Source organism: Stegostoma tigrinum, chromosome 14 (genome assembly GCF_030684315.1).
Source record: "Stegostoma tigrinum isolate sSteTig4 chromosome 14, sSteTig4.hap1, whole genome shotgun sequence".
In the NCBI taxonomy this organism is placed as follows: domain Eukaryota; kingdom Metazoa; phylum Chordata; class Chondrichthyes; order Orectolobiformes; family Stegostomatidae; genus Stegostoma; species Stegostoma tigrinum.
This window is the reverse complement of record NC_081367.1, coordinates 33,859,762-33,882,120: the sequence shown is the minus strand read 5'-3', so window position 1 is coordinate 33,882,120 and position 22,359 is coordinate 33,859,762. Positions and strand designations below refer to the sequence as shown.

At 39.4% G+C, this 22,359-nt stretch overlaps 1 protein-coding gene across 4 annotated transcripts in view; it reads right to left on the bottom strand.

Moving 5' to 3' along the window:
* plch1 (phospholipase C, eta 1) overlaps positions 1–22,359 on the bottom strand; it is a 145,775-nt gene that overhangs the window by 4,473 nt on the left and 118,943 nt on the right. For 3 of the 4 annotated variants that reach the window (XM_059651087.1, XM_059651085.1, XM_059651086.1), the window contains 6 exons: positions 22,168–22,275; positions 17,695–17,819; positions 14,051–14,135; positions 11,205–11,351; positions 11,022–11,128; positions 4,977–5,322 (listed from right to left, as the gene is read on the bottom strand). In XM_059651087.1, coding sequence (XP_059507070.1) covers positions 4,977–5,322; positions 11,022–11,128; positions 11,205–11,351; positions 14,051–14,135; positions 17,695–17,819; positions 22,168–22,275 — 918 coding nt within the window. The remainder of the gene's footprint in view (positions 1–4,976; positions 5,323–11,021; positions 11,129–11,204; positions 11,352–14,050; positions 14,136–17,694; positions 17,820–22,167; positions 22,276–22,359) is intronic. The other variant, XM_059651088.1, reaches the window with a different exon arrangement.

The following is a 22,359-nucleotide window of genomic DNA, read 5'->3' as shown; positions in this document are numbered from 1 at the left end:
AAGGACAAGGGCACCAGATACATGGCAACACCACTACCTGAAAGTTCCCCTCTAAGTCATTCACCTTCCTTGGAAATACGTCGCCTTTCCTTTAGCGTTGCTCATTAAAATCCTGGAACTCCCTTCCTCATGGCATTGTGGTACACCTACACCAAATGCAGCTTACTGCCACCTCTCAAAAGCAATTAGGGATGGGCAATAAATCAGTGGTGTCCACAGTCACCGCCACAGACATTAGATTGGTCTTCTTGAGAGTGGGCCCATGGAAAATGATTGGCCTTCATGGAGTCCCTAGCTGTGCCCCCAGATCTATGCAACCAGCTGCAGGGATTATTCGCAGACATCCTTAACCTCTCCTTACTATGATCTGAAGTCCCCAACATCATCCCAGTGCCAAAGGAAAATCCTGCAACGGGACTTAATGTCTATCGCCGGGTGGCTCTGATTTTCATAATTATGAAGTACTTCAAGGGGTTAGCCATGGTTTGTAGCAACTTCCGTTGACCAAATTGCCTTGATTCTGTGCAATTCACCAAAACAGCACAACGGGTCCACAGCAGACACAATCTCCCTGGCCCTACACTCATTTTGGAATATCTGGATAACAATGGTACCTATATCAGGCTCCTACTTATTGATCACAATTCTGCCTTCAACACCATAATTCCAAACAAACTTCTCTCTAAACACCCAGACCTAAGTCTTGGCTCCTCCTTCTCTAACTGGATCCTCAATTTCCTGACCCATTGGCTGCAATCAGTAAGACGAGGTGACAACACCTCCTCCACCATAATCCTCACCATCAGCGCCTGCAAAGCTGTGTACTCAGCCTCCTACTGACTCTTTGTACATTCACAACTTTGTGACCAATTTCTGCCCCAACTCCATCTCCCAGTTTGCTGACGACATCACTGTTGTAGGTTGGATCTCAAACCACGACATGACAGAATATAGGATAGAGATTGATAACTTGGTGGCATGGTGTAAACAAATAATCTCTCTGTCAACGTCAGCAAATTGAAGGAGCTGGTTATTGACTTCAGGAAGTAGAGTGGAAGGCAAGCCCCTCTCTGCATTAATGGTGCTGAGGTGGAGATGGTCGAAAGTGTCAAGCTTCTGGGAGTAACGATCACCAACAATCTGTCCTGGTCTACTCACGGTGCTTTGGTGAATTTCTGCAGTGCATCTTCTAGATACGACAACCTGCTGCTACTCAGCACCAGTGGTGGAGGGGGTGGATGCTTGTGAATGTGGTGCCAAACACATAGACTTGAAAGCATTACAAAATCTCTACTTCCTCAGGAGGCTAAGGAAATTGGGCATGTCCACGAGAACTCTTACCAATTTTTATAGATGCAATACAGAAAGCATTGTATCTGGGTGCATCACAGTGTGGCATGGCAACTCATCATTTCAAGACTGCAAGAAACTACAGAGTTGTGAACACAGCCCAGCCCATCATGCAAACCAATCATCCATCCATTGACTCCATCTATACTTCCCGCTGCCTCAGGAAAGCAACCAAAATAATCAAAGACTCCTCCGAATCTGGTAATATTTTCTTCCACCCTCTTTCATCAGGCAGAATATATAAAAGTTTGAATACACATATGAATAGATTCAAGAACAGTTTCTTCCCTGCTGTTATCTGACTTTTGATTGGACCTCTCAGATGTTAATTTTGATCTCTCTCGATGTACCTTCTTTGTGGTTGTAACACAATATCCTGCACTCTGTTCTGCTATCCTTATGCGCTTTATATATACGATCTGCCTGTGTAGCATGCAAAACAGTGCTTTTTACTGTATCTTAGTAAACGTGACAACAATAAATCGATCACATCCTGTCAGTGAATATATAAGGTATGTCCCTTTTTATCTCAAGTTCCTTTTATAGTATGGCTATTAGATGTAGCTTGTTTTCTCAGTTAGTGACCCCTGTAAATATGTTTGCACAACTATGGAATCGTTCTCAATCATGACCTGCATAGTAATTTGCTGTTGGCTGCACATTCTTGCCTCATCTGTCACTTCATTGTTTCTCCCCTTGTAGGAAATTTAAGGGAATACAATTACTGCATCACATCATACTCCACCTCCTTCTCTGCGAATACTTTACTCTCTGGGAATTCCATAATAGAGGAGACAGCCAATATTCTCACATCCTGCTTCATTATGTGCATAAAAGAGATTCTGCAGATTCTACAGAGACATACTCTATTGAAGAGTAAACTGCAAGGTGTCACTGATATTATCTGTTTCAGTCTCGTTTCGTCCAGTATCTCAACGATCTCTTGATTGTTCATAGATTTAATAAAGTTCTTTTCCTTTGTAAACAGCAATGCAAAATAGTCATTTGGGCTTTAGTCCAGCCTTCTGCCTTCATCAACTGTTCTCTATTTTGACCACTTATCAGCCCATTGCTTGTCTAACAACCATTTCTTTTTTAATCATTCATTCACTCGTGGGATGTGGCCATCAGTGGCTAGCAGTATTTATTGCCCATCATTATTTGTCCAGAGTGTGGTGATGAGCTTCCTTTTTAAAACACTGCGGCCCTTGAAGTACAGGAATACGCATGGTGCTGTTGGGAAGTGAGTTCCAGGATGCTGATGCAGTAACAGTGAAAGAATGACATTATACTTCCAAACCAGAATGATGTGTTAGTTGAAGGGAAACTTATATGTTTGCAGGGTTCCCGTGTATCTATCTTTTTTGTTCTTCTAGATGGTAAAGGTCGCAGTTTAGAAGATTTTGTCAAAGGAGCTTTGGTGAATTATTGCAGTTCATTTTGTGGATGCTGCACACTGCTGCCACTGTGCATCAGTGGTGAAGGAACTGAATGATCAACATGGTGAATCAGGTTCCAATCAAATGGGCTGTTCTGCCCTCAGCATGGTGTCAACCCATCCAGGCAAGTAGAGGGTATTCCAGCAAATTCCTGATGTGTGCCTTCCAGATGATTCAACGATGATAATGCGATTGAATGTCATGAGGTGATGGCTAGGTTTGAGATGGTCTTTGCCGAGCACTTATATAGTATGAATGTCACTTGCTATTTATCAGCCCCGGATGTTGTCCGCATCTTACTGGTCATGCACTGCTTCAGTATCTGAAGTGTCTCACAAATGGTGCTGAACATCATGCAATCATCACAGATCACCCCTATTTCTGACCTTATCAGAAATAGATACCTGAAGTTTGACCAGTCGCCGATTTCAGCTTCATCCCTCTCTCTTAAATTCTCATATCATTCAACTTTGGTTGCTCCTCCCTTTTCTCTTTTGCAAAAGCACTGCACTGAAACTCCTCTTTAAAAGCCATCTATTATTACATAACATTTCTCAGTGCCAGTTCCTGATTCTAATATGCACAGGCCAGATTCCTCCATAATCCGTCAGTATTAGACCGCCCCAGGTTGTGCATTTTTATTCTAAACTGCACTTTATTCATATCTAGTCTAAATCTGGTGGCAGTATCATCAATATACCGAAAACGCTCTCCACCTGTGAAATTCTCCACATAACACACGTCATTCCACTGAACTAGATCCATCTTCTTCGTTGAGCAGAATACATATTTATCAAGAAACTTCTGAAATACATTTCTGAAATGCCTCCCCATTTTTTCCCTTAACGCAATCATTAATATTTATTTGCAAATCTTATTCTCTTTTTACTTCCCTCTATTTGCTGTACTCTAAAATATATCAGATTGCATAATAACTCTATTATTGCTTCTCAGATCTAATTAATGAGATTTGGTCTTTGATTGCTCGCAGGCACTCTATAGCTAGCTCTCCAGTAATAAATTTCATCAAACTGTCGCATCTCCTTTTTTCCCTCCCTTCTCTATCTTTGCCAAATACCTCCTCCCCAGGAGCATTTTTTTGTTGAACCCAGTCTCAGTATTGCCAAAACAACATCTTTCCTTATAGCTATTTACATATATAGCTTACCCAATGATTAGTAACCATATGGCGGGGGGAATTGGTTAGCTCAGTTGGTTGGGCAGCCGGTTTGAAATGCAAACTGATACTAACAGTATGGATTCATTTCTCATATCAGCTGATGCTACTATGAAGGATTCTCCTTCGCAGCCTCTCTCCTCCCTGAAGCATGGTGGCCCTCAGGTTGAAACACCACCAGTTGTCCCTCTTTGATCACAGAACAACCCTATGGTCCTTTGGGACTAAGGCGACTTTTCCTTTACTTTTCTAATAAACATTTTGATTTCTGCCAAATGGTACTGGAAGTCCTTTTTAAAAACCTGAATTCAGAACACTCATGAGAATAAACTTCCAGTAAACAGTGCAGTTATATGATGTCTTTGGTTAAGTTTGAGGCATGATTCACACTTTTGAAAGTGAAGTGACATTAGAAGAACGTGCAAAGTATTGCAGATACTGACCACTCAGATGGATCGTGAACTATTAAATAACATGTAGAGCTAAGAGCTGGTTTTGGTTAATTTTGAATTATTGGTGAAAGGTCTCAATGGGCTAATAATGAATTGCAGTGAAATACTAATCAAAAAAAGGGTGCAAATGATTCAAGGAAAATAAAACATTGGTAAAATATCAAAAATAAGCTCCCTAAAATTATTTATGACCAAAGAATATCAGTTAAACAAATAAAAGAAAATTAAGCAAGAACCTTATTGTTTATAGATAACAAGTTTACTTTGCTAATAGAAAAATAGGGATACAGTTGAGACATAGCCTTTGTACACATACAGATTGGAGATCAATGGAACAAAATAGGATATGCATGGTAAGGTAGTCCTAAGACATTTTAAGCAACTAAGCAGTTTCCATTTTTCATGTGTGACATCAGAAAATTATATTTTTGTAACTGATGAGAACAAACACCCTACAATGTGATCTTTCTTCCGACAGAAAAAAATTAAAGTACACTTGGTACCACTGTTTAAAAATATTACCTGATAGTGGATTTTTATAATTCTGTAACATCTTACCAGAGTTACGTTGCCATTCAGCAGTAAGTGGTGTTACTTCTCCATAAAGCAATTTATCAACTGGCATGGAAGAAGGCCGGGTTTGGAGTTTCTTTGTTCCATGCTTGCTCTGTGTTTCATGCTTCCTGCTATCAAGGGACTTGGATTCCTGTTGCCTCAATTCAGTGCACATTTCCAAGAGCACACTTTTGCCCTTTTTGCTTTCCTTTGTAGGTGCACTGGCAGTGCGGCGTAGAACTCGATTCCCAAAAGATTTCTTTTGTATAAAGTTGCCACGGTTTCTGTTTACAGAGGCATACTCGGTATTCTTGTTAAAAAGACCTTTGAGTCCCATTAGTTGCTGCATCTGGTGATTAAAGTTGTAACTCAAATCAGGAAAAGCAACTATATTTATCTTTTAGAACTCTGTACTCCTGATAAAGAGCTGAACAAGATGGTTCTGGGTTTCTACAATACATCTCCACGGGAGTTGTACCGGAAGATTGGAGGGAGGCAAATGTTGTTCCTCTTTTCAAGAAAGGGAATAGGGAAATCCCTGGAAATTACAGACCAGTCAGTCTTACGTCTGTGGTCAGCAAGGTTTTGGAAAGAATTCTGAGGGATAGGATTTATGATTATTTGGAAAAGCATAGCGTGATTAAAGGGAGTCAGCATGGCTTTGTGAGGGGCAGGTCATGGCTTACAAATCTTATTGAGTTCTTTGAGGAAGTCACGAGACAGGTTGACAATGGTCGATCAGTGGATGTGGTGTAGATAGACTTCAGCAAGGCATTTGATAAGGTTCCCCACGGCAGGCTCATTCATAAAGTCAGGAGGTATGGGATACAGGGTGATTTGGCTGTCTGGATTCAGAATTGGTTGGCTGACAGGAGGCAGAGAGTGGTTGTAGATGGTAAGTATTCTGCCTGGAGGTCAGTGCTGAGTGGTGTTCCGCAGGGCTCTGTTCTTGGGCCTCTGCTCTTTGTAGTTTTTATAAATGACTTGGATGAGGAGGTTGAGGGATGGGTTAGTATGTTTGCTGATGACACAAAGGTTGGAGGTGCCGTTGATAGTATCGAGGGCTATTGCAGGCTTCAGCGAGACATTGACAGAATGCAGAGCTAGGCTGAGAAATGGCAGATGGAGTTCAACCTGGATAAATGCGAAGTGATGCATTTTGGAAGGTCGAACTTAAATGCTGAATATAGGATTAAAGGCAGGATTCTCGGCAGTGTGGAGGGACAGCGGGATCTTGGTGTTCAAGTGCATAGCTCCCTCAAAGTTGCCACCCAGGTGGATAAGGTTGTTAAGAAAGCATATGGTGTTTTGGCTTTCATTAACAGGAGGACCGAGTTTAAGAGCCGCGAGGTTATGCTGCAGCTCTACAAAGCCCTGGTGAGACCACACTTGGAATACTGTGTCCAGTTCTGGTTGCCCTATTATAGGAAAGATGTGGAGGCTTTGGCGAGGGTGCAAAGGAGGTTTACCAGGATGCTGCCTGGACTGGAGGGCTTGTCTTACGAGGAGAGGTTGACTGAGCTTGGACTTTTCTCTCTGGAGAGAAGGAGGAAGAGAGGTGACCTGATCGAGGTGTACAAGGTAATGAGAGGCATGGATAGAGTCGATAGCCAGAGGCTTTTCCCCAGGGCAGGACTGACTGCCATGAGGGGTCATAGTTTTAAGGTGTTAGGAGGAAGGTATAGAGGAGACGTCAGAGGGAGGTTCTTCACCCAGAGAGTTGTGAGCGCATGGAATAGTTTACCAGTGGTAGTCGTGGAAGTGGAGTCATTAGTGGCATTTAAGTGACTGCTGGACATGCACATGGACAGCAGTGAATTGAGGGGAATGTAGGTTAGGTTATTTTATTTTTGGATTAGGAATATTCCACGGCACAACATCGTGGGCTGAAGGGCCTGTACTGTGCTGTACTTTTCTATGTTCTATGTTCTAATACATCTTGACATATAATCAGGAAAAACATTAGCAAAGTCATACCAGACAAACTACCTGTAATTTCTAAATTAATGCCATTACTGGTGGAGACTATGCAGTATAGCTTTTCTTTTAAGTTTCTACAGTGCTGTATATTATGCAGCGTACTCCACTGTAGAAGTTTAAAAGAAAAGATGTACATATTAAATAGTTACTAAAACAGTTGGAAATTGTTTTTAGAGATAATGGAAATTGTTTTTGTTCGCTTTACAATCATACACAGTGATCATTCAGTTTTTAAAATTCTTTTAAGTAAATTGAAGGGGAAAATAATTCTTAGTTAACATCTCAAGTTAATGAAAATTAAATGGTCTGCATTCTTCATTATAATACCAGTGAAACAGGAAGTATCACCTTCATTGCTATGTAAAACTGATAGTAGCTTGTAGTATCTGCATATGAATAGTGAAACACAGAAATCTGGAAGTTGTCAGTGGGGCCCTGTTCCAGTGTTCACAGACATGACTAACACGGAATCTGTGATTTGAGTGAACTACATCTGCGTATGCCCTCCTGACATTGTATAAACTATTGACAAATTTAAGCCTTGCTAAATGAAGTACAAACAAATTTTGATGAGCTATAATCATGATACTTATGAATTCTCTTATGTGGAAAATCTCATTTTACGAATGCGAAGTGTAATTAATTTTCTCATAATAAGATGTAAACAATGCAAACTTTTAAGACAGTGTTGTTTTGAAACTATGGTGTTTCACTTTCTACTTTAATCTCAATAGTTATTTCCCAAATTTTACTTTGCTGTCTGTAACATAATTAAAAAGTCAATTTTGAACTATGTTTTTTATTTCTTGCATGCTAATTGTGAAATCTGATTGTCCAATAAGCTTACTTATGATTTCCCTGCTGGATGTCACAGATATCACCTGATTCAAAACTACAGTGAAATAGGGGATTTGACTCACTAATGCCACTACATTTTTGTGGAATCTTTTCTTGAGATAAGCAGAAGTGTCTCTTTTTTTCCACTGGCTGCATCATTCAGTTCCAATATATCTGTTCAACATATTGATTACTAATCAACAATATACTAATAAATATTGTTTAGACAACCTTGAACAGCCACCTAGAAGTGAGATTTTATGCAGTTTGTTTGCCGTGTGTATATTATGAAGAATGTGCAAAGAGGTAGAAGAAAATCTGAAAGGACTAGTGGGAACTGCACCAAAGGTATCAAATCTATGAAACTTATTCTCAAAAGAAAGAGGAATGCAATTACAACCCGAAGCAAGAGTAACACTGTTAGCTGATCTAATAAAGTGTTTCACTGCAAAGTTAACACTGGTAAGATTGATAAGCTTATCACAGAAAATGTAACCTTTATTCTTATATCTACAGCGAATGTATATTTTCAAGATCCAGGAAGCGGATAAGTCAGCCACAATTAACCAGGGAAGTTAAGGATTGGGTCAATTTGAAAGAAAAAACATACAATGCGGTAAAGTTTAGTGGTAGGTCAGAGGATTGGGAAAGTTTTCAAAGGAAAAGACCAAAAAGAAAAATGGCTCTCCATTTCTCTCAGATTCTCCAGCATTGGCCGTTCTGATGATCTCTACGGCAAAGATCAACTTTGAGAGTAAACTTTCAAATCACGTCTAGATGGGCAACAAAAGCATCTTTAAATATGCAAAAAGGAAGAGAGAGAGGCCAAAATGAAGATCAGCCCCTTAGAGAATAAGGTTCGGGACATAATAATAGACAACCAGGAAATGACACAGGAGTTGGGTAAATACTTTGCATTCGTCTTCATAGTAGAAGACATTAATAACATTTCAAAATAACTAAATACTTAAAAGGCAAAAGGAGAAAAAAAATTAAACTAACTACCACTAGTGAAAAAGTTCTAAGGAAACTAATGGGGCTAACAACTGATAAGTCGCTTGGACCTGATGGAATGCATCCTAGGATAGCAAAAGGAGTAGCTATAGAGACAGTGAGTGCACTAGTGGTAATCTTCCAAGAATCCTTAGATTCTGGAAAAGTGAGAACTGCAGATGCTGGAGTCAGAGATAACAGTGTGGAGCTGGAGGAGCACAGCAGGCCAGGCAGCATCATCTTTCTGAAAGGATTAGCAATCTGTCAATGTAGCACCTTTATTTACAAAGGGGAACAGACAAGAAACAGTTAACTATTGGTTTAATATATGTTATTGGGAAAAATTCAGAGTGTGTTATAAAGGGTATAAACATATAGCATGATCAAGCCGAGTAAGCATGACTTCATGAAGGGGAAATCATGCCTGACAAATTTGTTAGAATTTTTTTAGGTAGTAACAAGTAGGAAAGCTAAAAGGGGAAGTGGTTAGTGAACCTATATTTTCAGAAGTTATTTGATCATGTACCACATGTTAGACTACTTGTGGAGATAAATGTTCATGGTGTTGGAGGTAGTATACTAGCATGGATTGGCAAAGTAATAGATGACAGAGTTGGAAAATGAGGGCATTTTCAGGATGGCAACCAGTAACTAGTACAGTATGCAGGAATCAGTGCTGGGCCCACAATTATTTACCAAACTGGTGACTTGGATGAGGAAGATGAATTTGCAGTAGCTACGTTTGCACATGACACAAAAGTATTGATTAGGCAAGTGATGAGAACAGCAGAGAATCTGTAGACAGATACAGATCAGTTAAACGCTTGACAGATGGAATATAAAGTGGCAAGATGTGATATTATGCTGTAAGAATAAAGAAGCTGAACAATTTTAAATGGAGAAAGACTGCAGAAAGCTACAGCACTGAGGGATTTGGGAGTCCTCATAGATGAATTACAAAAAGCTAGCATATAGGGATCACTCAGAGATAGTAAGAACTGCAGATGCTAGAGTCAGAGATAACACAGTGTGGAGCTGGAGGAGCACAGGAGGCTAGGCAGCATCATCTTTCTGAAGAAGGGTGCCAACCCGAAATGTCAACGTTCCTGCTCCTCTGATGCTGCCTAGCCTGCTGTATTCCTCCAGCTCCACACAGCATTATCGGCGTATATGGATAGCAAGTAGTAAGGAAAACACATGGAATTTTGGCCTTTATTTCAAAGGGAATGGAGTATAAAAATAGGGAGTTCTTGCTGAAACTATACAAGACACTAGTCAGACTACAGCTTGTATACTGTGAACAGTTTTGGGTCCTTTATCTAAGGAAAGATATACAGTCACTGAAGGCAATCTGGAGAAATTTCACTTAGAATTTAAGAAATTGATACCAGGTATGGAGGGACTGTCTTGTGCAGGCAGGTTGAATAGGTTGGGCTTGCATTCAAGGGAGTTTTAAAAAAACGACAGGCAACCTTAAACACACAAAATTCTAAGGAAACCTGACAGGGTGCATGTGGAGAGGTTGGTTTCTTTTGTGGGAGAATCTAGGACCAGACAGCATAATCTCAGAGTTAAGGGTCACCTATCTGAGATAAAGAGAAGGAATTCCTTCTCTCTGAGAACAGTAAATCTTTGGATTGTGCTACTGCAGACTGCTATTATGCCTGGGTCATTAAGTAAGGCTGAGATAGTCTGCTTTTCCATCAGTAAGGGAATTATGGGTTACAGAGGCAAGGCAGGAAAATAGAGTTGAGCATTATCAGGTCAGCCACGATCGCACAGAATATCATAGCAGGCTCGAAGGACTAAATGACACACTTCAGCTCCTATTTTTATGGTCTAATTGCGCTGAATAAGTTAGTGAAGCTGAATTGTTGTTTTAAAGGTAACAGTGACAGTTGGTTATATATAGTCATTCCATTCCTAATTATATAACAGGACAATACCATTTCTAAATAATGTTTAAAATCTGAAGAATATAATTTACTCATCATTGACTTCACAGTTTAAAGTTTCTTTAAAATTGTGTTTGATTCCTTCTGAAGTTAAATTGCTAAAAGCTAACTTGCAATTTTGTTTTAACTTGCCTTACTCAAAGCTTAAAATCATGTGAATTTATCTTGCTAGATTTACTAAATGACTAATTTTCTATCTTCAAAGTGCACATTTCATTCAAATAATGCAGCAGCAGGACTGATAAATATTTCGAAATTCAAGATGAAAAGAAACATTACATACCTTTCCATGAATGTCATGAATCATCACATGCACGAATAGTGAAGCTTCTGCTGTGCCCTCTAGGTAAACATGCCTATATCCTATGGAAGGAAGATGTTTGTTCAAATCTACATGTTACTTGTTGACCCATAACAATGCAGTATGAATGGTGACTTCATAAATGATTTTAAAAGGTGTACTAACCAGGCATTAGCGCACTAAAAGGCACAGTTCTTTGACCAACAAAGTCTCGACCAATGGGATCATGATCCCAGACTAGAAAGCGAATCAAGGCTAGTTCAGGCATGTGGATTGTAAAAGTTATAGTTTCCTCCCAGACAGGATTAAACCCTAAAGATGAGAATTAAATTTAGGATTCCATTTCTGTTTGGAACATCTCTTAATCTCACAGAGATACAAATACTTCTGCCATTGACAGCTTTATTGGGAAATAGCCAGTTTTAATAATGCATTAGAGAACACAGTTAGAGAAATGCTAATGCTGCAGTGACAATTAGACTCCTTTGATTTGTACCATTTACACGCAAGTGCGTTACATGGTTAAAAAATATGGAGAACCATGTTAGATATGTAGAAATAGTGACACTGAAACTTAAAACTTTTTAGCTATCAAATCAATACCATGCAAACTAAACGAAAATTGATGATATAACACAATAAATGTAAATGTGGCAGATGAGTCAATTTGTAAGACAGAGACCATGAGGGAGGATAATAAAATGTGAGGCTGGATGAACACAGCAGGCCCAGTAGCATCTCAAGAGCACAAAAGTTGATGTTTCGGGCCTAGACCCTTTAGCATCTCAGGAGCACAAAAGCTGACGTTTCGGGCCTAGACCCTTCATCAGAGAGCTGATGATGAAGGGTCTAGGCCTGAAACGTCAGCTTTTGTGCTCCTGAGATGTTGCTGGGCCTGCTGTGTTCATCTAGCCTCACATTTTATTATCTTGGATTCTCCAGCATCTGCAGTTCCCATTATCACTTACACGCATGAAGGAGGAAGTGTGTATCGAAGAGAGGAAACAAACTATCAGGAGTACAGTCATGTGTTGGTCAGATTGTATGAAGGATTAATGAATATTAAATTACCAGCAGGTTTACAATAATCCAACAACCCTTTAGATTCTTTTAAAGCTCTTTTGCTTGCCCACAAATTAATAAATCTATTTAACTCCATTTTATAAAGAGATTTGAACTGACAGTTACTGAATTACTAACCAATTGCTATAACTCCAACACTATTCAATCCATAGGATCATATACCCATGAAGTCTTCCCAGTATCTTCCCATAGCCCAAGGTTTGTCTCAATTTTCATGGATCGCTGGTACTTTTCACCACTTCTCCAATGCTCAATAATTCAGAAGATAGAGTCATAGAGATGCACAGCATGGAAACAGAACATTCCGTCCAACTCATCCATGTCGACCAGATATCCTAAATTAATCCAGTCCCATTTGACAGCATTTGGCTCACATCCCTCTAAACCCTGCTCATTCATATCTAATGTTCCAAAATGATGCAACAGCTTATAACATAGGAATTACTGCTTCAAGAATTCAAGGAAATCAGTTCCAATGCTGAAAAGACCTCAAAAAAGGAGCAGCTTTTACAGCCACAAATTTCTCCAGACCTCTATTTTGGAATCTACCAATCTTCCCCGCAAGCGCATGCAACCCCAAAAATGATCCATACTGCAGTTTTGACAGACTAGAGCCTCAACTATTATCGCTACATTTTCTTGTACTGACAAAACCTGATCTTTTTGCTATTAAAACAGACCATCAGAACTCTTTCCACAACCTGGAAGGCTTCCCAGATATTTGGCGAGATCTGACTCAGTGTTCCAGATGAGCCCATACCACCCATCTCTACTAAGTTTTATAACTTCCCATTGCTAGTGGTGTTAGATATTAATACCTACACAATGCAAATAGACTGGAGTAGTTAGTATTTAGTTCAACTTGACCATGTTTACAATATATTCACTGTAAAAACCAACAGAACCAAGGAAACCATTTGAACACTTACATGTAGCTAAATTAGTCATTTTTATACTATATTAACTGTATTTATTAATCAAAAATACAGTATTGAAAACTAATCAGTCATGAAACAGATGATTGTAAAAGTAATGAACCTTGGTGAACTTACCACCAATAAATTAAAAACAATTCAATGGACCATGCAACTGGCTACAACTGTCCAAATCCTTGTCCTAAGTTGTGATGTCCACTTTTCATGGATAGGTTTTCTAACATTTACTGCCAATGTGGTCCTCTTTTGCCTTATTTGGTTAAGCCTTGCTCAAACAAAAATAGATTTACTGAATCATTCACAACTGCTGAAAAATAGAGTGCCGTAGTTACATCTATCAACCTAAAACATAGAAACTATCCTTCAACGGAAATGCTCTATCCCAAGGCCCCAACCTGCTTACCAATAGCTACAAATTCCTATGATCTCAATTTCTTTCAATATTGGCAGTTAACATTCAACATTAGCTGTTGAACTCGATGGTAACATTTCTACTGTTCAGAGTCAACTTGCCAACAATCAACACTTTCTTCTCATTATTTTAGTGCTGATTTCCTTTTACTGCCATATTTCTTGTGAATTATTCTGGTAAGTAGAAGACAAATAACTCAATAGCAAAAAATTTTCATTGTTTATAAAGACCAAACCTAACCAAGACTGTTCCTCCTTAACAATAGTGTTCTTTAGTGCTGCTTGCGTGAACGAGACATGGGTCTTGTATGTTCCATCTTTTATTTCCAAACTTATGACAACTTGAAGTGATATTTACAGCAATTAGGAAATGACTCCATCAAAAAGTATCTATGCCATTTTAGTATGCACAAAGTCTGCTCTAAATTAAAACAGGTTATCACGCACAAGTATTTGTACCTGAGCAAATAATGCAGACTTGTGTTTAAGAGGCACATCAACACCACTGTTTATTCATTTATAAAGTGAAAAGCACCATTGTAAACAAACATAATCAGTACATAATTGTACCTAAGATCTTACCATTACCATCCACCACTCTGGTATGTTCCTTGCAGCAATCTATTGGTAAACCAATGATTTCCACTTCAACGAAGGGATCAATTATCTGTTGAAGATCAAGCATGTGTGAATATTTTCCAGAATATACTGATGCACTTGTTCATTTAATTTGCAAAAGTGATGCAATTAAGAGAAAATGCATGTTATATTATTACACTGTTTCAGAGAAGTTATGTGAGTTAATCACAATGGGGTGGCATGGAGGCTCAGTGGTTAACACTGCTGCCTCACAGCAACAGGGACCTGGGTTTGATTCCACCCTTGGACAATTATCAGTGTGGAGTATGCACGTTCTCCCTGCGTCTGCGTGGGTTTCCTCCAGGAACTCTGGTTTCCTACCACAGCCCAAAGATGTGCAGGCTAGGTAGATTGGCTTTGGGATTCCTTATGGCAGAGTTTTATTTAGGCTGTGTTATTAAGTATGTTAAAGACTCAGATTTTTAATCTGTCAGAGAATCAAGGATTAGGGGGAAAAGGCATGAAAGTGGAAATGAGGATTATCACATCAGGCATGATCTTTGATCAGAGAAGACTATCTAGGCTGCATGGCCTACTTCTGCTCTTATGACTTAAGAACTTATTCCCTTTTAACAAACAATCTACTATCAGTGTCATATTTAAAGTGACCAATTGTTCTTTCTTCAACTCGTGTTTTTGGAAGAGAGTTTCAAGCTTCAGCTGCCCTTTGCATGTAGAAGTGTCATCAGTTGCCCTTTGTCTCTTAAGTTTGATCAAATTACTGCTTAATCATATAGATCCAGAGAAGAAAACCCTCGTTTGTGTGATCTTTGCTCATTTAATTCTTGGCAGTCAGATATTAATGTGATTTAAATCTGTGCTAAACTCCTACAAAACTAATATGTTCTTCCTGAAGTGTGATGCCCAGAGCTACTCACACCAGGGGTGTAGCCCTGACCAGTGTTTTGGATAGCTGGATCATGATTTCTATCTTTGTCATTTTCCTAGATCTTACTTTTAGTATTAAGGTATGAAATCTAGTGTTTATATAACCATTTAATAATGCAGAATCATAAGTTCAAATCACATCATGGTAAAATCAAATTGATAGAGTAATGGTGTGATTATTGTACAAACATAACTTTATAGTTGCTTCACTAGTGTCCTTTGGAAAAGATACTTGCCCTATCTGGAGTATGTGCAAAGTTATACTCTGACAAGGCGAAAGAGAAAAGTGTTAATAAGAGAAATGATAAACCAGCAGTGACAGGATGGATAGGGAGTATCCGAAGTGTAACTCAACAGGTATGTGAGACAGCATTCGAGGAGCAGGGAAGTCAACAATAGGCCACATTTGGAGTGCTGTGCACAATTCTGGTCACCACAGTACAGGAAGGGATGTGGAGGCTTTGGAGAGGGTACAACAGAGATTTACGAGGATGTTGCCTGGATTGGAGTGTATTAGCTATAAGGAGAGGTTGGACAAACTTAGCTTGTCAGGTAGGAGGGTTCGATTTCAACCTAGGTGACTGGTTGTTTGTGTGGGTTTCCTCAGTGTCCGGATTCCTCCCACAGTCCAAAGATGTGCAGGTTATGCTAAATTGCCCATAGCGTATAGGGTAGGGAGTGGGTCTATGTGGGATGTTTGGAATGTTGAGGTGGACTCAGTGGGCTGAATAGCCTGCTTCCACACTAGGGATTCTATGATTCTATGTTTTCGCTACGGCATCAGAAGCTGAAAGACAAACAGATAGAATTATATAAAATTATGAGAGGCATTGATAGGGTGGATAGTTACAGGGGAAAGTACTGACATATGCAAGGAAAGTTTTTTACACAGGATGGTAAAGATCTGAAATGCCACAGCCCGGAGAGGTGGTATGAGTAGATACAATAGCAACATTTAAGGAGCATTTAGACCAAGCAGGGGATACAGACATATCAATCACGTGCAGGCAGATGGGATTTGGTGAGAATGTCATCATGGTTGGTGTAGACATGATGGGCTGAAGGGCTGTGCTATACTGTTCAGTGTTCTGTCTCGCGTTCTTTGGGGCTCGCCCTCTCCTGTGTGCTTTCTGTCCCTCAGTGAGCGTGCTGTCTCTCCCTCTCTCTCTCTTTCTGTCTCATCTCGCGCTCGCTCCCTCACACGTTCATTGTCTCTTTCACACTTGTTCTAGGTCTCTCCTGTGCTGTCTTTATCTCGTACTTTCTCCATCCTTCATGCTCGCGGTCTCTCTATCTTGTGCTGTAGACATCTAGAATACTGTTTGCAGTCTGTGCTGTTTATTTAAGGATAGATGTAAATGCTTAGGTTGTAGATCAGAGAAGGTTTACCAGACTGATACCTGCAATGGATGAATTTTGTTACAGTTACTTTGTGAACAGTTATCAGGGTAGACAAGAATATGGATTTGAGGTTACAATCACTCAGCCATGATTTTATTAAATGATGGCACAAGCTTCAGGAGCCAAATTGCCTACTGCTGCTCTGTATTCAAACTATATACACAGCTTTCAATGCCTATGTCAGTATTCCAAAAGAAATAGCTATAAGTAAACAAGGTACTGAGGTGTCCATCCCTGATGGAGATGCGTATGGGACAGCATGGTGGCTCAGTGGTTAGCACTGCAGCCTCACAGCACCAGGGACCTAGGTTCGAATCCAGCCTCGGGATCACATCAGTCTGTGTGGAGTTTGCACATTCTCCCTGTGCCTGCATGGGTTTCCTCTGGGTGCTCCGGTTTCCTCCCACAGTCCAAAGATGTGCAGGCTAGGTGGATTGGCCATGGTAAATTGCCAGTAGTGTCCAGGGGTGTGTGGGTTAAATGGGTCTGGGTGGGATGCTCCAACGGCGGTGTGGACTTGTTGGGCTGAAGGGCCTGTTTCCACACTAGGGAATCTAATCTAATCTAAATTACCCATCATGTTTAGGGATGCGTAGATTAGGTGGGTTGTAGGGGGCTGGGTCTGGGTAGGATGCTCTGAGAGGTGGTGCGGACCTATTGCACTGAAGGGCCTGTTTCCACACTATAGGGATTCTATAAATTTATGAAAAAATTGGTAATTGCACTATCTTGGAATGATAGCATCCACAATTCGTTGCTCTTAATTTCAGCAAAACAATAGGTAAATCTCAATGGTTCAAATGGTTATCTTTATGAACATTTACGATTTCTTTCTACTTAGGAGAAGTTTGTTAAGTACATAAGGAAGAAATTAATAGATGGATGTGCTGATAATATGACATAAAAAGTGGGGATAGAGGCTAATATGGAGTGTAAACACTGTCTTGGACAAATTGGGCAGAATGGCTATTTTCTGTGCTGTGTTTCCTGTGCAGTTTTATTTAACATTTGAGAAATGTTAGTGCTATACTTTTACATTTCAACATGGTATCTGTCCAAAAGCCATGTTTACAAGTTTTTTGTGGGTACTGAACTGTATCCATTGGAATAAACTCAGTCTGGAGCCATTTATTGAACAAGAAAAGCGTGATTGGAGATTTGAATAATTCTTCTAAAACGACAAAATTAATTTTCTGCTTTCTTTGGCAGGAGGAATCAAAGCAGAGACTTTTACAAAAAATATAAATTCGATTTTAGTGATTAAAATTCATACTGACAACACATTGAAATGACTTTACCTCTCCTCTGTCTCCAAACATAACATGAGGTGGCTTTGGTAAATGTTGCCCACTGATTATTTTCAGGGTTAGCTGCTTTTTTAGATGGCCATGTAGAGGATCTTCAGAAAACGGTTTGAAAACACCTATAACGGCAATTCAGCACACTTTAAATACCTGTATGGTGTTGAATTAATAGCTATGGTCTCTTCAAGTGAAAAAGATACTAGCACAGCAAGTTTGACAATATTGGTATGCAGGTGCAAACAAATTAAGTCATATTATTTCCACTTGACACCGCTCAACATCTGCTATGAGCACATTAAACTCTGATCAGATGCTTGTAAAATATTTATATTATCTGTCTGCATTTGATTCAAGATATTTTTAAATTAACCTGTTCACAGATGTTGTTGCATACCTCTGGAGCAGGTGGGACTTTAGCCATGTTCCCTGACCTTAAGGCAAGGTCACTACTACTGCATCACAAACCCCTGATTCCTTGTTTTTCCTTGTTAACTGTCTCCAGCTGAATCAGGCTGTTTACAACTGGATTTCCATTTTGGTCCTGTGCAGAACTTGTGGACATTCAAGTCTCTCCATCACCATGAACGCTCTGCCTCTGCTTCATCCTGTCTTCTGCACGATCTCTCATCCGTGCTTTTTGACATCTCGAAACTCTGAATTAGGGAGCAGCTCCTTGTCATTCACTTTCAATGATCAAACAGAAAGCTTGTGACCACTCCTGGTGTTTTCTGTCAGAAATTCAGCTAGTGACACGAGTGAATCAAAGCCATTAAAATTGGAACAGCCTGCAGGCTCAGAAAAGACTGACATGGGTTAGACATAATTCCTTCCTGAATGTTAAAATCAATAATAACTAAATTAGTCCTATGTCTACAGAGTACCGGGGTGGAGGTAGATATGTCAGGAATCTTGTTGACAGCCGAGGAGATTTCAGCTACATTATGCTGTTCAAATTGTTCCAAACGTGAGTCAAGACTTCTTCAAGCTCATTCATCAACCTGTCCCTATTCCAGATTCTGGAAATGATTTTATCTGCTTTTTGTAAAGATTTTCTTGTGCTATCTAACCTTAAAAAAAATTAGGTACATATATTTATTTAACTGGAAGTTTCCTGGTGGGGTTATTTGCAACTAAAATAATATTTACTGTACAGTAATCTCCAGACACAACCTGTACCTCTGCTTTTGGCTACCTGGCTCATTTGCATGCTGAGATTTTTAAAGGGACATCTCTCCAAAAGGTGATAATACAGCATCCTCCTTTTCCCCAAAAATACCTCTTGCATGTTACAAGTGTAAACAAACATTGCGCAATAGCAACATTTGGTTATACAGAGATAGTAACTATAACATTTACAAGTGTAGAGGTGAAAGAGTCCGCAGGTAGTTTTAATGGTTTGAAAATTGTTCCAACTCCTATTAGGATGTGACCTTCTGAGTGTGGGGATTTTGCCCTTTGCTGCCTTTGGTCTATTGACATGTGGTAAGTGTATTGCTTGTTGTTCTGGTATTAATTACACCGTCTTCTTAAGAGTGTTCTTTCATGTTTACTGTGCATATTTGCCATACTGTGTAATTCTTTTAACTGGCTTCTGCACTTGCTCACTACTGTCTGATTAGGTGTTATGATTTCACATGATCTGGGCCCGCTGTGATCTTGGATACTTCTGCAGGTAGGCAGGTTCCCAGTGTGGTTCATGACCTTGATCTTTTGTGCCATGTGTGGCTGAGGTAGTCCCAGACCTGCATGCTGCTGGTGCACTATCTTCATTCTCCCTGTTTGTCAGGAAATGTGTCTTACATCTCAGAGAATTTAGATAACTGCTGACTGAGCAATATTGTTTTCACCTGCCTTCTAACACAACCACTGCTGGTGGTGGTAACCCCATGTCCAGAACTGTCATTCTGAAGGGTAACAATGTGACAGAAAAATCTTGTTTTGTTGTCCTACACTTCAGGATGAGTGATTTAGCATTCTGATTTGTGCACTTGGCAAGACCATCTGATCTGGGATAGTGTGGTTAGGGTGTAAAAGCTCTGCCCATATATTGTCAGGAATGATTTCTTCAGCTACACCGATAGACTGAGTATGGAACTCAATGTGACTGTTATGGGTGCACTTGAAGTCTTATTTACCTATCTAATAATTGGTAATTTAGTGGCTAAGTTGAAGTCATTTCCATTCATGATAAGCAGATGGGCAACAACTTCGGACCAGGAGACTGACAGAATCTCGTCGGGGGATACAGGTTATCTACAGCGTTTTGCCTGGTGGTTCTGGCATGCCTCGTACATCATCTCTGACTTTCTGCTTCACCATTACTCACTGCCATTAGATTTTATGTTGTACTAGTTGTCTCGACCACTCAATGCCCATATTTCCTTGGTAGAGTTTCAACAATATGTCCTTGCAGAAAATATTGAGCACAAGCATTTGCTTTCCTTTGAAGATAAAGCTTCATGACATACTGAATTTATCGCTTGAGGTCAAAAGTATCAGCGTGTCTGGTACCTCTTCTCACGTCAGGCCACTGTCTCAATTTAAACATTCCATGGTGCCTTGTATTGTGGATTATTAGCTGTTTCTAATTAAAGCTGTTTGCAGTTATGCTTACCAAAGAACACCTTCCACCCTGCTGTCCTTGCCGTCAACTTGTTGTTCCAGTGAAATGGCTGCATCCTTGTTCAGATTTAGCAATCTTTTCAGTCTATATGAGATGACCATTTTGATACCGGGTTTGCAGTAGATGTCAAAGTCATATCTCTGCAGTTTTACCGTGTTTGCTAGTGGTTTGCAGCAAATCAACTGTTTCCACAGTGAATTGCTAACTGAACAAGTATATGAGGAATCTTGTAATACAAATGCTGTAGCAAATATTTCACACTATCTTGGAATAATTAGGTTGCTGTTTTGAATCAAAATGTAATTGGTCACCAACAAGCATGGTGCAATTTTCACAGACGCAACTGCAAAGCCTCATCCATACAATGTATTAGTGCACAATCTGGAAAGCCTATTCATGGTCTTGTTGGTGGTTGTATAACTCTGGGTCTTGAATGAAGTCTGCTTTGCTGTGAACTTTGTCTAACAGCTTACATTAACGCACGTTACTAATACATTCCTTGCTGCTGTTGCCATAGTGCTGTACATGTCTTCTGTTCGGTTATACTTCGTTATAAACTCTGGTTGCAAATTTGGAACTAGATTTCTTGAATAGCTGGGCCTGTTGCCCTCTGATGCCACACACTTACATTGATCTTGGAATACAGGATATCTTCGTGGTAGATGGAACAGAATGTACTTGCTACACAATCTGTTTGGTTTTAGAGACAATATCTGTGTACATGGCTCATTTTTATGTTAAACCTATTAAAGAGACATCACTCCAAATGTGGTAATACAACACTTAAATAATTGATTTATAGTTTGCATAGTTTATGTACTAGCTGCAACTGTTCCACCCATTAGATATTTTTTGATATGGTTTATGGTCTCTTTTCCCCCTGGAGCATTGGAGGCTAAGGGGTGACCTTATAGAGATTTATAAAATCATGAGGGGCATAAATAAAGTGAATAGCAAAGCTCTTTTCCTGAGGGTAGGGGGATTCAAAAGTACAGAGCATTGTTTTAAGGTGAGAGGAGAAAGATTTAAAAGGGATCTGATGAGCAAATTTTTCCACACAGATGATGGTGCGTATACAGAATGAACTGCCAGAGGGAGTGGTCAAGTTGGGTACATTGACAACATTTAAAGGACATTTGGACAGGTACATGACTAGGAAAGGTTTAGAGGTATATGGGCCAAATGCAGGCAAACGGGACTGGTTTAATTTGGGAAACCTGTTTGGCATGGGAGAGTTGGACCGAAAGGTCTGTTTTCCTGCTGTATGATTGCAGAAATGAGGTTGCTCAATTTTTCAATTATATGAAAACTAATTGCATAAACAAATTGTACATAGCATTGGTCTAAGTACTCTGTAATTATGTCTTCCTTCAGGAAACTCCTTTGCTAAGAAACTTTATAGTAGACATGAATCCTATTTTTAAATCAAAATTTAATTTGATGTTAAACAAAATATTAAAAACATATTTTCAATGCCAATTAGAGCCAAAACCACACACATAATAAAGATGATTAAATTTGAAACAAGACATACTTGCAGAGTTTACTTATCACCAAAACCAATACTTGCACTGTATTATTTAACTTAAGCAGTACCCGAGGTAATATTTTACAACTTGCGTCTCACATTGAGAGACTTTACAAGAGTGTGTTTGAACAACAGAAATAAAGAAAAGTCAAAGAAGAACATATTAAGAGGGCTGACTACTAAGCCACTAAAAGATACAGAAAATTCAAACTCTAGGTTAGTTTGCTTAGAGTTAATAGATAAATGAAACCCTTCACTACCTGCGCTTTATTCTTATAAAGACAAGAAACAGATTAAATTTTAAATATCTTAATACCTTGGCACATCGACTGAGGTTTTAGAACATACCCACAATTTCCATTTAGCATAAATAGTGCTCTGTTTAGCTGCATCATTCGGCCATCAGACTGGTAATTTAATGCCACTGTAGATACAAACAGAATGCTCATGTCACAATCTGAAATTTATCCTTTTCATTTCTTCAGTATTTATTTTCTAACAATGAATT